At 37.7% G+C, this 15,298-nt stretch overlaps 1 protein-coding gene across 4 annotated transcripts in view; it reads left to right on the top strand.

Moving 5' to 3' along the window:
* Positions 1-15,298, top strand: part of RELN (reelin) — a 527,812-nt gene that overhangs the window by 277,938 nt on the left and 234,576 nt on the right. For all 4 annotated transcript variants that reach the window (XM_021673084.2, XM_021673089.2, XM_064374717.1 and 1 more), the window contains exons 9-10: positions 6,316-6,412; positions 9,225-9,465. In XM_021673084.2, coding sequence (XP_021528759.2) covers positions 6,316-6,412; positions 9,225-9,465 — 338 coding nt within the window. The remainder of the gene's footprint in view (positions 1-6,315; positions 6,413-9,224; positions 9,466-15,298) is intronic.

Consider the following 15,298-nt stretch of genomic DNA (forward strand, 5'->3'; position numbering starts at 1 on the left):
GCAGGGGGTTTAAAGCTTCAGTCCTTTTGGTTTTTCTCTCTTTATGAAATGCAAGCCCATTGTGGCCTTAAATCATGAGTCTGAGTGGAAGCAGTAGCACACAAACCTGCCCTAATGTGTTCATGTACCCTATGAAGATGTAGCACTATTAAATAAAAAAAAGACGAAGAAGCAAGAAGAAAGGGTGTTTTGTACACCAGAAGAAGTATAGTGAAGTAATCGAAAGCATGGGTTCATATCTGCTCCATTCTGTATCTCCTTTGTTAGTAGGTGTCCTTGGGTGAAATTTCTCACCTCTTCACCTTGGTTTCCTTACTTGTAAAGTAGAAATGCCTGTAGCAGGCCCTATAATTGTTCTCTTGAGTTGCTGGACATTTTTTTTTGCATGGGAGCTATTAAAATTCTAACTAATCAGATTATCTGTTTTCTTTGGATGCTTGGAACTGCACAATTAAATTTTTAACTCCACTGTAGCAATTGTATAGACCTTATGAAGTATAACTCTTTATCCTAATTTATCTTACTAGACTACTCTCAGAGAAGCTTCCTTTTTTTTAACAAGTAAAAGGAGATTGTTCTGTTTCCCTACTAACATATTTACCAATGATGCTAACAAACAGGTGGGCTACTCAGTTAGGTGTTGGTTTTTATATCGTTACTGAATTTGTAGTGTTTCCTATAAAGAATAGGGAAATAGCCCAAAGTAAAAGACACTATAGAGAAAAAATGTACCATAAGTTCTTTTTTTTTTTTCTTTTTCTTTTAAGATGGAGTCTCGCTGTATCCCCAGGCTAGAGTGGAAGAGTGTGGTGGCGTGATCTCAGTTCACTGCCACCTCTGCCTCCTATGTTCAAGCAGTTCTCCTCAGCCTCCTGAGTAGGTGGTATTACAAGCATGCACCACCACACCCGGCTAATTTTTGTATTTTTAGTAGAGGTGGGGTTTCACCATGTTGATCAGGCTGGTCTTGAACTCCTGACCTCTTGATCTGCCCACCTCAGCCTCCCAAAGTGCTGGGATTACAGGCATGAGCCACTGTGCCCAGCCATCTAAGTTCTTTAGTAAGCAGTAATTGAATTAAATATTTAGCCCATGAACAAATACGATCAGGCATTAGCTCCTTTTTTCTAGGGTAAATGAATTTATAAAGTGAAATTTTAAAATACTCAGTCACAGCTAAACTTTGTTAAATAGTATGCACCAAGAACTGTTTTCTAGGTAGTTCTCTTATGTTAACTCCCTAATCTTTACAACAGTTGTATGAAGCAGTTGCTGTTATTTTTCACATTTTCAAGTGTAGAAGCTGGGACACAGAAAGAGTAGGTGACTTGCCCAAGGTCACACAGCTTAGAAGTGTCAAAGCTCAGATTGAAACCCTGGCAGCCCGTCTCTTCTATCCACTCTCCTAAACCTACACAGACTGCCTCTCTGGAAGATATCTTATGTCAGAGGCAATTTTACTCTTAAAAGTGGAATACAAAATTACATAGAATTGTTAGTAGTGCTAACAAGCATTGAATTTCATTATCATGTAGATGTCTCTCAAATAAGAAAAATTAAATATGATCTGTTTAAGGCTAGATGCTACATTATAAGATATACCTACCATCACAGATGTTTTCTCATTACTTCATCACATTACAAATTAGAGAAATATTTTTCTATAGAGTTACAGTTTTATTAGATTTCTTCCTAAACATCAAAGTATTATAGGGTTTTTTTTGTTTGTATTTGGGGTGGCATCATTCAAAATGAAAAGACACAATATTTGGTTTCTGAAAAATCAGTACTTCTAATTTTGACATACTAAGATTGATATGCCCATTTAAGAGGTATGAATGAAGTATGTGAGGTAATGGATATGTTAATTAGACTGATCTAATCATTCCAGAATGTATACATATATCATAACAGCACATTACTCCATAAATCTGTGCAATTATTATAAATTAAATTAATAAAAAATATTTGAGAGTAAGAGGAGAAGGGCCACAAAGGAGACTCAGAAGCAGTGCCAGTGAAGCAGGAGAAAAATCAAGAGGGTGGTGGAAGTAAAGAGAAGAAGACATCCCAGAAATATCAGATCAGCCTTGACACAAAGTCGAGTAACTGAATTTGGGAAAGTGATCTGTTGGTTTGGCAACATGAACTCCCCAGTGACCTGGGGACTAGCCAAGAGCAGTTTCAACGGAGTACTTGAGAGTAGAAGCCTGGATGGAGTGGGGGAAAGAAAACAGGATGTGAGAAAGTGGAGGGAATCACTGGATGCCCCACCCCTTGGACAAGTTTTGCTGGAAAAGGCAGCAGAAATAGGAAGGGAAGGAGCAAAAGGTGGGGGTGTAACATCGAGAAAGTTTTTTTTTTTTTTTTTTTAAGTTGGGAGATGAGTTGTATATTGATAGATGTTTGTAAGATAATAGACATTATCCAGGAAATTCACTGGGAGAAATTGATGATGCAGAAGGAAGAGTGGAGGGCTCTTAAGAAGGAAGGGGAGGTGGAATCTAGATAGAACACATGAGGAAGTTAACCTTTGATTATAACAGAAATATTTCATCCACTGTAACAGGAGGATGGCAGAAAATGCTGGTAGGATGGTACATTCGGACTTGTAGGTGAAAAGATATGGGCATTATAATTTGTATTCCTGTTTTTGTCGTTACGTGCTTTATATTGTTAACCCAATAAGAATGAACTTGCACATAGGATTTTACATTAAAATGCTGAGAAATTTTTTAAAAAACAGGATTTTTATATTTAACTTCATCATACAAAGAATTTATTAAAATAACACAAATTCATAGGCACAATTGATAAAATTTGCCTTCTATATTATGGGGTTGAGTAAACAGCCATAATAATGTGACAGTTGCTATGACTGTAGGTTTATCTTTATCATTTACCAATTTATTTGTCAATTTAAACTCAAGAATTGATAACCAAGACCACTGGAACCAACTACCTTTCACAAAAAACATCCTATCCTGTCCTCTCCCAAACTGGGGGCACTGAAGTATTCTGGGGCATCATTGCATGGGAGCCAGATTCCTTAGACTATGTGAATGTTCGCTCATTTTATTTATGACTACCAAACCGTAGAAACCTTTAGTCATTTTTACCTTTGTTGTGGGTAAAAATGAAGTATATGGACTTTCCTCATTAGCCTGAAAGAACAAAAGAAAGTGCTTGTATTTTTAGAACATTTTAAGTCCATCAGTGCCTCTCGGCCCATACCTTCATAGCCATAGCTCTCCATCACCTTTCCTCCTTCAACAACTCCTCAAATCCTTAAAACATTTGCTGCTTCAGAGTGAAGGATTTACATTGGAAGTGGTCTGAAGGAGGGAAACAAACAGGCAAATAAGATGATATTTTGCATTTGACTTTTGAAATTGTTCTTCCTTGCTGATTTTAAATTTCAACTTTGGCAATTAAATATCTCTGATTTAAGAGAGAAAATAAAGTGCCTGTTACAGGTGGTGTCTGCTTAGCATTCCCTCCTCACTCCCTAAGAGGTACCGTGAGGGGTGTCACAGTGTCTGGGTACAGGGAGCCAGGAGTGACATTAAGCGCCTGGGCACACGAGAAAGGGGTGAACAATCACTAACTCTTTCTTCCTCTCACTGCAGACAGAGTCAAGCAGCCATTTCATTCTGGACAAGAACAAAACTTATTCTGCTGACCAGAGTCGTTGTGACAGTGGGATTGCAATTTGAAGGGTTTATGTGAAGAAAAAGCTTACCCAGCTATATATACAGCTACACCAGACAGGAATAGGGAATCATTTATCACTGGCCTGGTATAGTTTGGAAAGGTAATCTGGTGGGAGTGGCCTCTGAGTGAGGCAGATTTCCAAAGCTGAGTGGCTCTCTTGGGGGTGCTCCTTCCAGCTGGGACCTTCCACCTCAGTTCCCCTGGCATGGGCAGTGCCTCTCCACTGGCTGACCACTCATACCCTGAGCCCCAGTCATAGTCTTCCAGTGGTCCACCCCTCTGTTGGAATCCCTTTGCCTTTTTGGCCATCGTTTTATATACGAACGCTTCAAGGTAACCCTGGGCCAGTTCTGCTTCTCAGAGTACACATTTGATCTGTAGGAACTGTGCACCTTTACCCCACTGGGAATGGAAGTGCAGCTTTTGCCTCAAGGGATTGAGGAATTGTTATAAGCACAGAGGTAATATGATTCCGTTGACTTCTAGAAAGAGCACTGGCAACACTAGCTGTGTAAGAACCAGTGAGGCTGGGACAGGGAAACTAACTATTATTGCAGAGATCTGGCAAGAGCCAGTGAGGGTCCCTTGACAATGGCAAGGAGGAGATGTATTCAATAAAAATTAACATTTTAGATACAAGAAAGCGTGCCTGAGTGGCTGAGGAAAAGTGAGTCATCTGCCAGGTGCCTTTTTGTTTTCTAGATGCATAAAAAATTTAACCTCATAACATTGAGATGGTAGCATAAGAAAATAGATGAAAGAAGTCATATTTGACATCAATGCCATATTTGTACACATTTTTATTTTGATGTATACCAGCTTTCCTTCATTTTTTTTTTTTAGCCCGAGTCTAGCTCTTTTGCTCAGGCTGGAGTGCAGTGGTGCAATCTCGGCTCACTGTAACCTCCACCTCCCGGGTTGAGGCGATTCTCCTGCCTCAGCCTCCCGAGTAGCTGGGACTACAGGCGTGTGTCAGAATGCCCGGCTAATTTTTGTATTTTTAGTAGAGATGGGGTTTCATCATGTTGGCCAGAATGGTCTCTGTCTCTTGACATCATGATCCACCTGCCTCGGCCTCCCAAAGTGCTGGGATTACAGGCGTGAGCCACATGCCTGGCCTGCTTCTCTCTTCTTAATTTGTAAACAATTCATAAGAAATTTCATTCTGTAAGGAACATTTTTGGTTATCGTTTGTTGAGTGCTTTCATTTTTCAGAGATTTGCCTCATACGTTTGCTTTTAAGTAGTTAGGGTGTACGAGACATAAAGGAAGCACATGAATGACATTTAAATTCGTGAGGCCAATTGGAACTTTCCTTCACAATCACAGATTCTCTGCTAGACCTCATTCTTGTTTGTGTTGAAGTTTGTCTTACATAATCCTGACTGTCACCATTTCCAGTCACACAGTTTGATATTTATCTTAAGCAGCTGCTCATGAAAAGTAGAATTTTAGCAACGATTAAAGTGGCATAAGGTGGGTTTCCATTTGAGATCATGCTCAGTAGCTTTCCTTTGAATATCCCTTTCTTTCATGCTTTTTCACTTACGTTTTGGCTGTGAGAATAAATCTAGGAAAACTGCTGTTTGGCCTTTTAGTACATTGCCAGCTCTGGCAATTACAAACTAACTGGTTTTGTATTAAACATCACTGAAATAAAACTGATTAAAGCTTGGAACCCCTGAGCACTACAAATGAAAAACTGTCAACAGATGCCAGTTCCTGAAACTGAGGCTCCTCTAGCAGATGGGTGAAAGTTAAACATAAATTGCACTATTTTTTTTTCTTTTGGCTCATTCGTTTTAAATATAGTATAAAAATTTCTGCTACATCCGTTACAATAAGCTTCTGGCAAATATTTCAGGGCTGTTTTGGGCATTCTGAGAGCTTTGAAATTGTAGTCATACTATGCTTTATTATATGAATTCATTCAACATGTAAAAACAAATTTTTATCAGCTTAAAAATTTTCTTTAGTGTTAGTATTTCCAGTATTGAAAATAATAATGATAAGTAATCACCAAATATTCACAAAGGGACATAATCTCTATTTTAAGTCTTTAATGCTGGGCTATGCTAAAGTAATATCAATCACGTTCATAATAGTACTCATTCATTTAGTATTTGAATTTTCTTTACAGTATTTTAGTTTCTCATGTACTGTCTTATTTAGATAATACACACACAGAAAAAGAATGGTGTTTTTATTCCTGAATGTAATGACTTATGTACCATTTAGTATAATCACTCCTGATTGATAATAACTTGCAAGAATCATAATGACCTTATTAGTCGTCCCACAATACTTAGTTGTTTCTTCGTATAGCACTAAGTATTTATTTTACAATTTAATTTAGTAGTTCATGTATCTCTAAAGAAATCTGCAGTTTATATTTCTTTTACCTTTTTTTCTGGTTCCTAAGATTATTTATCAAATTATATTTACCAGAACAGATCACAGGAAATTTCAACATAGTTAGAAGAATGGGGATGTTACAAAATATCTAATAGTTTAAAAATTATCTAAAATATTTATCAGAAAAGGAAATATGTATTTGTATTATTTTTTAACCTTGAAATTTATTGTTATTGCTATTTACAGGGTCAGGTTCATGTCGATTTAGTTATTCAGACCCCAGCATCATCGTGTTATATGCCAAGAATAATTCTGCGGACTGGATTCAGCTAGAGAAAATTAGGTTTGTTGTAATTTAAAGTATTTTCATAAATTCTGACATAGATGGAATTCGACTCTCCTATATGCCTTTATTCTGCCACTAACTTTTTCTTTAGGGTAAAAAGGACTGTGGTTGTTAATTATGTTGAAGTCTATGGATATACATATTATGACCAGCACTGCTCGAAGAAGATATTGTTAAAAGTATCATTTTCCATTCAGAACTTCCACCGTCAGCAGTACTTATGACAAACTATTTTTGGTAAAAGTAAATTTGCGATCATAGCTTTTATGATTGCATTCTCCACAGAATAATATCACCACCCATTGCTCCAGGTTGCCTGACTCGGGGCTGCCTTATGGTCTGGAAACACATCAGATGACCACTTAAATCCCTTCCAATCTGTGATGATATTGAGTTAATAGCCACAGGGCTTTTACATCTAATCTGCAGTTCTGTCATATCCTTTCTAACTTCCCTAAGGCCAGTTCTAAAATTCTATTATAATCATTGTGATGCGACTTGTAATTACATATTACATTTTCTTTATTAAAAAATATCCCTCAATAAGAAAATGAGGTAGGATGCTTGAGGATGAAGAAACTCAATCATGTTAAAAAGATTTGTCTAGATTAGAAAACTCAAATTATGTTTGCCACTACTGCACAGTTTAAACCATGAAATAAATTTCTAAATGGATGCTTAATTTTAGGTATATTTAAAGGAAAAATACCTTAAACTTCTATAAAGTGATTATTATGATTGGCTTAGCTCTTAAATTAGCATGACTTAAGTAGAATATTTTCTATCAGTTTTGTGACAGCTTTCTTTTTTCTACAAGCTATTTTCCTTATTACATTTCCATATTAAAAGAACTATTATTTAGGGTAGCAGAATAAATATTAGGCTGTCAGTGTAATACTAAGCCAATTTGTCTAAAGTTTCTATGGCAGTGGCGTTTTAAAATAATAATAATAAAATTTAAAACTTCACAAATCTTAAGTCTGTTCTAACCAAAAACTGAGAAAAGTGTTTCTAGCTCATGGATTTTAATAGATTGTCTCTCTCTGTGTCAGGAAAAAATATAATGTATGGGCACCTGGTATAAGCTGAGTACTGACATACTGTGACAACTTTGTAAGAGAACATTTTGCTTTTCTTTGTAATTTCTAGTAGTTATGAAAATACATTCATATTAAATATTTCTATAAATGATTTTAAACAAAGCAGTCCAAATATTGAAAAATGTACCTATATCTCCATTTTTTTTCTCTTTCTAGTATGCCATATATCATAGTTAAGTAAATTATGGTACATATTTCTTGCTAGAAACAACTACATGTTTTTGATATGATGAACAGTTAAACTACATATTTAATTAGAACATATAAAGATCGTGTTCAGCGGATCCCCAAAATAAGATTTTCAGTTTTAGCACAGGTACCAAACCAATGCAAATTTCCCTTACCGTTGGTGGTTACAGTGAAAGTGCTCTCAATCACTACCTAAAGCCAAAATATATTCTCCTCATCAATTTCAACTCTTTTTGAAGCTAAAAGCATAGTCATCATGAAATATTTTAAAAGAAAAGGGAATTGATTATCCCCAAAGGTAAGGTACACCATCTATAACCTATGCTGACAATTTTACGGATATATATATGCTTCGTTGGTGAGTGAGAAATATGGCTCTTCTCTAGTCCTTTCAAAACTGATTTATAACAAACCCAGGGTACCCACTAGTTTGCATTTTAGTACCACTCTTAATCTTAGCAAAGGCAATCATTTTTATTATAGCAGGTTTCTACTTTGGTAGAAGAAAATGTTTAAAAAATATATTTTATTATATAGCAGAAGAACCTAGATTCTAGTAGAGGTCATATAAAAAATCATGTTATATCATGTTTTTAAGGATGATCTATGTGAAATTATGAGGTATTATAAGTGAGAGCATTTAATTATGGCAAATCTCACATTTCATATAGACTAAACATATGAAAACATATCTAGTTATTAGAAATAAAATAATTTAGACTGATTGTTAAACACATTGCACAGAGTGGTTTCTAATAGATGCATAATTTCAAAGTAAGAATCAACATTAAGATCACAGTTTTGCCGAGTATGGTGGCTCATGCTTGTAGTCCCAGCACTTTGGGAGGCTAAGTCAGAAGGATCACTTGAACCCAGCAGTTTGAGACCAGCCTGAGCAACACAGCAAGACCTTATTTCCATAAAAATAATAAAAATCAACTGGGCATGGTGATAGAAGCCTGTAGTGTGAGCTACTCAACAGGCTGAGGAGGGAGGATCACTTGAGCCCAGGAGTTCAAGGTTACATGATCTATGATAGTGCCACTGCACTCCAGCCTGTACAGCAGAGCAAGACCCTGTCTCAAAAAAAAAATCACACTTTTATACGTTTTCTCCTTATTATTGAGTATCTGTTTTAGATTGTATGCCAACCACGTGCAAAAAATTGTGCTGGATATACTTCGTGATTTGTGATTTGTTTTTTACACAAGCCGTCACAGTGTGTGCCATTTTCTCTTCAGTTTTTCCTTTACTGACTTACTTGAACATACTTAGTGCCTGATTTGTGTTCCATGTAAACCTTTTGTAGGTATTTAATACTTGAACTGTTATCATTCAATGTGAAAATCTTAATAGTCAGCAAATACTAAAAGATTTAAGGGCTACGAGATGTGAGTATTTTATCTGTTATAAATATAACATTCTTGAGATCATGAAACTACAATCTTAAGAAAGAAAATTCATCTCTAAGAAAGAAAAAGTCAGCATTGCTGAACTTCCCATCTTTCTGTATGTTCCAGAGCCCCTTCCAATGTCAGCACAATCATCCATATCCTCTACCTTCCTGAGGATGCCAAAGGGGAGAATGTCCAGTTTCAGTGGAAGCAGGAAAATCTTCGTGTAGGTGAAGTGTATGAAGCCTGCTGGGCCTTAGATAACATCCTGGTCATCAATTCAGCTCACAGACAAGTCGTTTTAGAAGATAGTCTCGACCCAGTGGACACGGGCAACTGGCTGTTTTTCCCAGGAGCTACAGTTAAGGTTAGAGCTCTTTTTGGTTTTTGGTTTTTTCTTAATCCTTCTTCTCCTTTCTAAAAGTGAAGCTCAATAAACCAAATTGTATAAAGATAGCTATTTTACCACTATTAAAGGAATAGATAATATACTTAGTTATTTTACCCTTCATTTTAAGGATGGAAAGTCATTAGTATAAAACATTCACTTATTTATTTACTTAACAAGTATTTTTGAGGACCCACTATGCCATGTACTGGGCTGAACCCAGAGAACATAACCACAAAAAGTCAGATGTGTCACTTCCCATTGTGTGGATGTCAGTTTAGATAGGGAAGTTAAACATGTCAATATGCAAATAGGAAGTAGCCTGATGGTTATGATTTGCTGAGAAAGTTCAGAGTATTGAGAAAATAACAGTACCAAATCCTGACTTGAGGGGTTACAAAGGCAGGGTAGGAGAATAGGGAATCCAAGTAGAGACTGAACGGTAATTTGGAGTTGGCCAGGTAGGAGGAATCATGTGTCTAGAATTATAAATCAGATACATTAAGGCTGTGTTATAGGCTGAATGTTTGTATCCCTCCACCTCCCCAGAATTCATACGTTGAAATCCTAACTCCAGTATAGTGGTATTAGAGGTGGGTCCTTGGGAGATGATTAAGTGACGAGGGTACAGACACCCCAGAGAGCACACTGAGAACTGGAAAGTGGCCCTTACTGAACATAACATCTTCCAGTGCTTTGGTCTTGGACTCCCCAGCCTCCAGAAATGTAAGAAATACTCATTGTTTAAGCAACGCAGTCATAGTCTTCTGTTATAGCAACCCAAACTAAGGCTGGAAGGTGAGAGCGCAAAATAAAAGTCTTGGACAGAATTCAGAATAGTTGTCTAATACATTTTAAGTTGAGACTTGTGATAGAAAATCTGAAGATACAGCCAGTGACAAGACCTTGAAGATCTTGTAAGACTCTGTAGTTTGAATTTCATCTTGAAGGTGGTAGAGAGTCACTGAAGTGCTTTAAACAAGAGCCAGTTATGTTTGTTTTTGAAATATCCCTTTGAGGATAGAGGACTGAATGGAAGGGAGAAAGAGCACATCCAGAGAAACCAAATAGGAGGCTTATTATAGTAGTTCAATGGGAGATCATATTGGCCAGAATTAGGAGTGAGAGGATGGAAAAATGTGGCTATTTCAGATTTTTAGGGAACAGAAAAGGTTGGGGATGTACTGAGAAGACGAAGGAATGATAGATGTCAGGGACAAGGTGTGGGCAGTTGGGTGGACAGATGCCATTCATTGAAAAGGAAACACAGTGAAGGAGCAGGTTTGTAGAAAGTTGGTGAGTCCCTTTGGCAATTTTGATTATCTTGAGGGAAAGCAAAAAGGACTGTTTGGTAGGAGGTTAGATGTTTGGGTGAGAAGCTCAGAGAAAGATCCAAATTTGGCACCATTAGCCTTGTGAATGGGAGTTGGAATCACGGGCTTGCCTGCCCAGGGAGTGCATGGAATACGAAATTGCACTTAGATGATACGAAAGTGCCATGAGACCCTCAACTGCATCCTCTCAAGTATCTAACATATGAAAATAAAATACAAACACAGTTTGAAGAGTTTTTTAAATGTGTCTCACTGCTACAAAACATCCTGAGCTAGAAAGGGGTAAGATCACGAGAAAAGTAGCAAGTAGAATCGAAAGATCAAGAATGCTCACCTCCTTTTAACAATAAAACTATTACAAATTGTTTGGTGAACACAAGAACTCTCCTGACACAAATGACTTCTCCCTTAACAAGTCAAACCCTAGTCATGTTGCTTTGATTTGAAATTATACTAATTGACTGACATTAGGAACAGGCCTCATGTTTGCTCAATACAAGCAGTAAACCTTATGGAAATTTATTCTGACGGGGTCTGAAGTCATGGCTCCTTAAAGAGCTGTGGATTTCTTCTGTATGGGTCTAGAAAAAAATATTCATCAGAATAGCCTATGTCATATCCCATGACCACTTGATTAAAAGAGGGATTTCTGCTGTCATTGTTCAACACTGGCAAGCAGATGCATAAACCCAGGAGACCTTGGGGCCTGAGATTCACATCCTTTAGCTGTGATGATCATTTATCATTTGGTCTGAGTACCCTTTATTGCATAAATGTACTTTCTGTTTCATTTTACAAGCCATTACACTAATCTAATTTGCTATTCGGTTTCTCATTGCATGTACTTTGGTACCACCCATGATAAAAATGCATGAAGTGTGGTTTGCTTCGGTAGCAATTGTAATTATATTACAACTTTATGTGGAATGTGCTTTGCTTTGAGGTCCCTCATCCTACTCATAAGCTTTCCAATCACATGTTTGAGACTTGCCAAGTGACCTATGTCTATTAAGAAAAAAAAATCATTGGAGTAATAATTTATATAATTATCTTTGACTCGGCTGTTGGCTAGAAATTTTTCTCTGATGTTTCTTTTTAAAACTTCAAATAAATGCATTAATAAAATCTAAGAATTTATTGTTTTAATTCATTTACATGACTGCCCTTTTGATTTTTGGCTCAACCATCTGAGAATGAAAGAATTGCTTTTGCCAAGTGATTTGGAATTCTAGAAATAAAAATTGTTTCTTTAAACTCTATGCAACTTCTTTGTCAAATATTGTTTCTTTACTTGGTGGCCTCTGAGGTAAAAACTAAATACAACAAATTAGAAAGCATATCTCAGTGTTCCTGTTGGTCATGAGATGTGTTTTAACATTGCTTTATTTTGGACTTTTAGTTTTTAGAGTTGTATTTTTTTTGTTCAACCTACTCATTAAAAGTTTCCGAGATGGCCAGGCACAGAGACTCACACTTGTAATTCCAGCACTTTGGGAGGCCAAGGTGGGAGGATCACTTGAGGTCAGAAGTTTAAGACTTGCTTGGACAACACAGCAATGCCCTGTGTCTACAAAATTTTTTTTTTTTTAATTAGCCAGGCATGGAGGTGCACACCTATAGTCCCAGCTACTCCGGAGGCTGAGATGGGACCATTGCTTGAGCCCAGGAGTTCAAGATGCAATGAGCTGTGATTCTGCCACTGTACTCTAACCTGAGTGACAGAGTGTGACCCTATCTAAAAAAAAAAAAACCAAAAAAATCCAAGATATTTCCATCTTGATTATCTCAAAGAGTGCATCTAACAGCAATGCTTAATTACAAAATGGAGCTATTCAAGGAAAAATTTTGAAGCATATGTAGGATTACCTTTGACCAAGTAATAAAAGCTACTTTTTATTGAGCACTTACTTTTCTAGGTACTTATTATTCCGGACACACAGATATCATCATCATCATCATCATCATCATCATCATCATCATCTCATTTAACTGGATCCTTATAAACCTGTAAAGAAGATGCTGTGTTAGTCTCATTTTTCATATGTGGAAAGTGAAGCATAGAGGTGGTTAAATACATTGTCCAAAATACATCTTTCACCAGTAGCAGGATCAGGATTCAAATCCAGGAACTGACTTTAGAACTCTTGTTCTCAGTTGCCACATAGCTTTGCTCTCACAAGTAGCGAGTAACTGACATGCTTCCTGATTGCCTTGTGTTTCTGTCCAACATCCACCTGTTACATTATCTGCACGTTTTCTCTCCCATCACTCTCTGGCTGTAGGTTAAAAGATTCCTATTTTTCTCATATCTCTTGATCTTGCTCCAGCTTTGTTCCAAATGTACCACCTGTTTCTTCCTCCAGAAGACCGATTTTTTTTATACGTTACAGTTTAGCAAGTGCAGCTCTAGCACTGTTTGCTTCCCTCTCTTCCACATCTAGCAACCGCAGATGATGAGCTGATACAGTGTACCCCTTATCTTTAGGAGCAGCTGGAAAAAAAATACTTGATGATTCTAGAAATCATATACAGAAGTACAAAAAGGATATTGTACCACCTGTTCCTTCCTCCAGAACACTGACTTTTTTGTACATTACGGTTTAGCGAGTGCAACTCAAGCACTGTTTGCTTCCCTCTCTTCCACATCGTAACAGCTGATTTTGTTTTCACAATTCTAGTTACTGGCTCATGTTAGGTACTGATGGGTGACCTACTGTGTACTTAGGGAGGAATAAGTATTAAAATATTTGCCTTATGAAGGCAGGAGATGTTTTCAGTAATCTCCAGAGGAGGTGAAACAGAGTAGGGGCCTTGGAACAATAAAGAAAGAGAAATCAACAGTCTAATATAGCCAACTGCCTGGCAAGATGTTGGAACCAAGGATCGTCCCAAAGGATGCCACTGGCAGAAACTCTAGCATCATTCCTTAATACAAATTACATTATGCTGCCTCCATGCTTAAGACCTTTGATGACTTCTTATGTAGGCCTAGAGGATACAAGCCAAAATCCCTCACATAATTCGAGGCCTTTTCCAATTTTTATCCAGCCTAATTTTCTTTTCTTTTCTTTTCTTTTTTTTGTAACCTTTCTTCATCCTTTTTTAAATTTAATTTTACTTTAAGTTCTGATATACATGCACAGAACATGCAGGTTTGTTACATGGGCTATGGTGGTTTGCTGCACCTATCAACCTGTCATCTAGGTTTTAAGCCCTGCATGCATTAGTTATTTGTCCTAATGCTCTCCCTCTCCTGCCCTCACTCCCCGACAGGCTCCAGTGTGTGATGTTCCCCTCCCTGTGTTCATGTGTTCTCATTGTTCAACTCTTAACTTATGAGTGAGAACATGTGGTGTTTGGTTTTCTGTTCCTGTGTTAGTTTGCTGAGAATAATGGCTTCCAGCTTCATCCATGTCCCTGCAAAGGACATGAACTTATTCTTTTTTATGACTGCATAGTATTCCATGGTGTATATGTGCCACATTTTCTTTATCCAGTGTAACATTGATGGGCATTTGGGTTGGTTCCAAGTGTTTGCTGTTGTAATTAGTCATCCAGTCTAATTTTTATCCTCATCTCCTGAGCCACTATGTCCCAGAATTACAAATGCACCTCAGAAATTCACACTCGCATTCTTTTAGATGTGATTTTCCACATGTCTTTATTCCCTGCCTAGTAATTTCCCTCCATCCTTAGGTGCCCAGTTCAAATGTCATTTTCTCTGGGAAGTTTTGCATAGCTAATGTCTCCCTCCTCTTTGTGCTAGTGCAACCATTAAGTTGAACAAACAGGACTTGTTGGGGTGGGGACAAGTGAGAGAAAAAAAAAAGCCACTCTTTTTCCACTGGTCATTCAAATTTGCTGTGGCAGCTCCTTTATCCCCGCCCTCTTTGTTTGAAACTAGGGTAGGTCCCAAGACTGTTAGTAGACCAAAAGAGTCATCTAGTTACTTTAGTCTCCCAGATGTCTCAGTTCAATATCAATATGATGAGTTCAGGATGACAATGCAAGCTCCAGATTTCACCCACAGCTGCTCACCTCCAGTGTAGGTCTGCTGCAGTAGAAATGGGGACAGTGGTCAGCTCCTTTTCCCTCCTCACTTACTCCCTCAACCCCAAATAGTTTCAGCTTCTTAACCCTCCAGGGCTGGATCTGGAAGAAGAAGGAAAGCAAGAGGCAGGTATTATTGTGAGCTGGCATTGATTCCTGGGCCTGGCAAGTGTTCAAAACTGGGTTTCTATTGACTCTACCAGTAGGTTCTCTGGAAATCTTCCCACTCTTTACCAAAGCTGGGACTCACTCACCCCAAAGCATCTCTCAGGCAGGTCATGCATGCTTCCTCTCTTAGCATTGGATCTCTGGCTAATGAATACAGTATTTGTGTGCTGAGGACTCCTTAGGGTCACAGACCCCAGTGGGGCAGGACCTTAGATGACCTAAACTGCTTCTCGTGTGTGTGAGCTCATGCCTAGTCTTTG

The sequence above is a fragment of the Aotus nancymaae genome, unplaced genomic scaffold (assembly GCF_030222135.1).
Source record: "Aotus nancymaae isolate 86718 unplaced genomic scaffold, 86718_ANA_hifiasm-v0.15.2.pri h1tg000002l, whole genome shotgun sequence".
NCBI classification, from domain to species: domain Eukaryota; kingdom Metazoa; phylum Chordata; class Mammalia; order Primates; family Aotidae; genus Aotus; species Aotus nancymaae.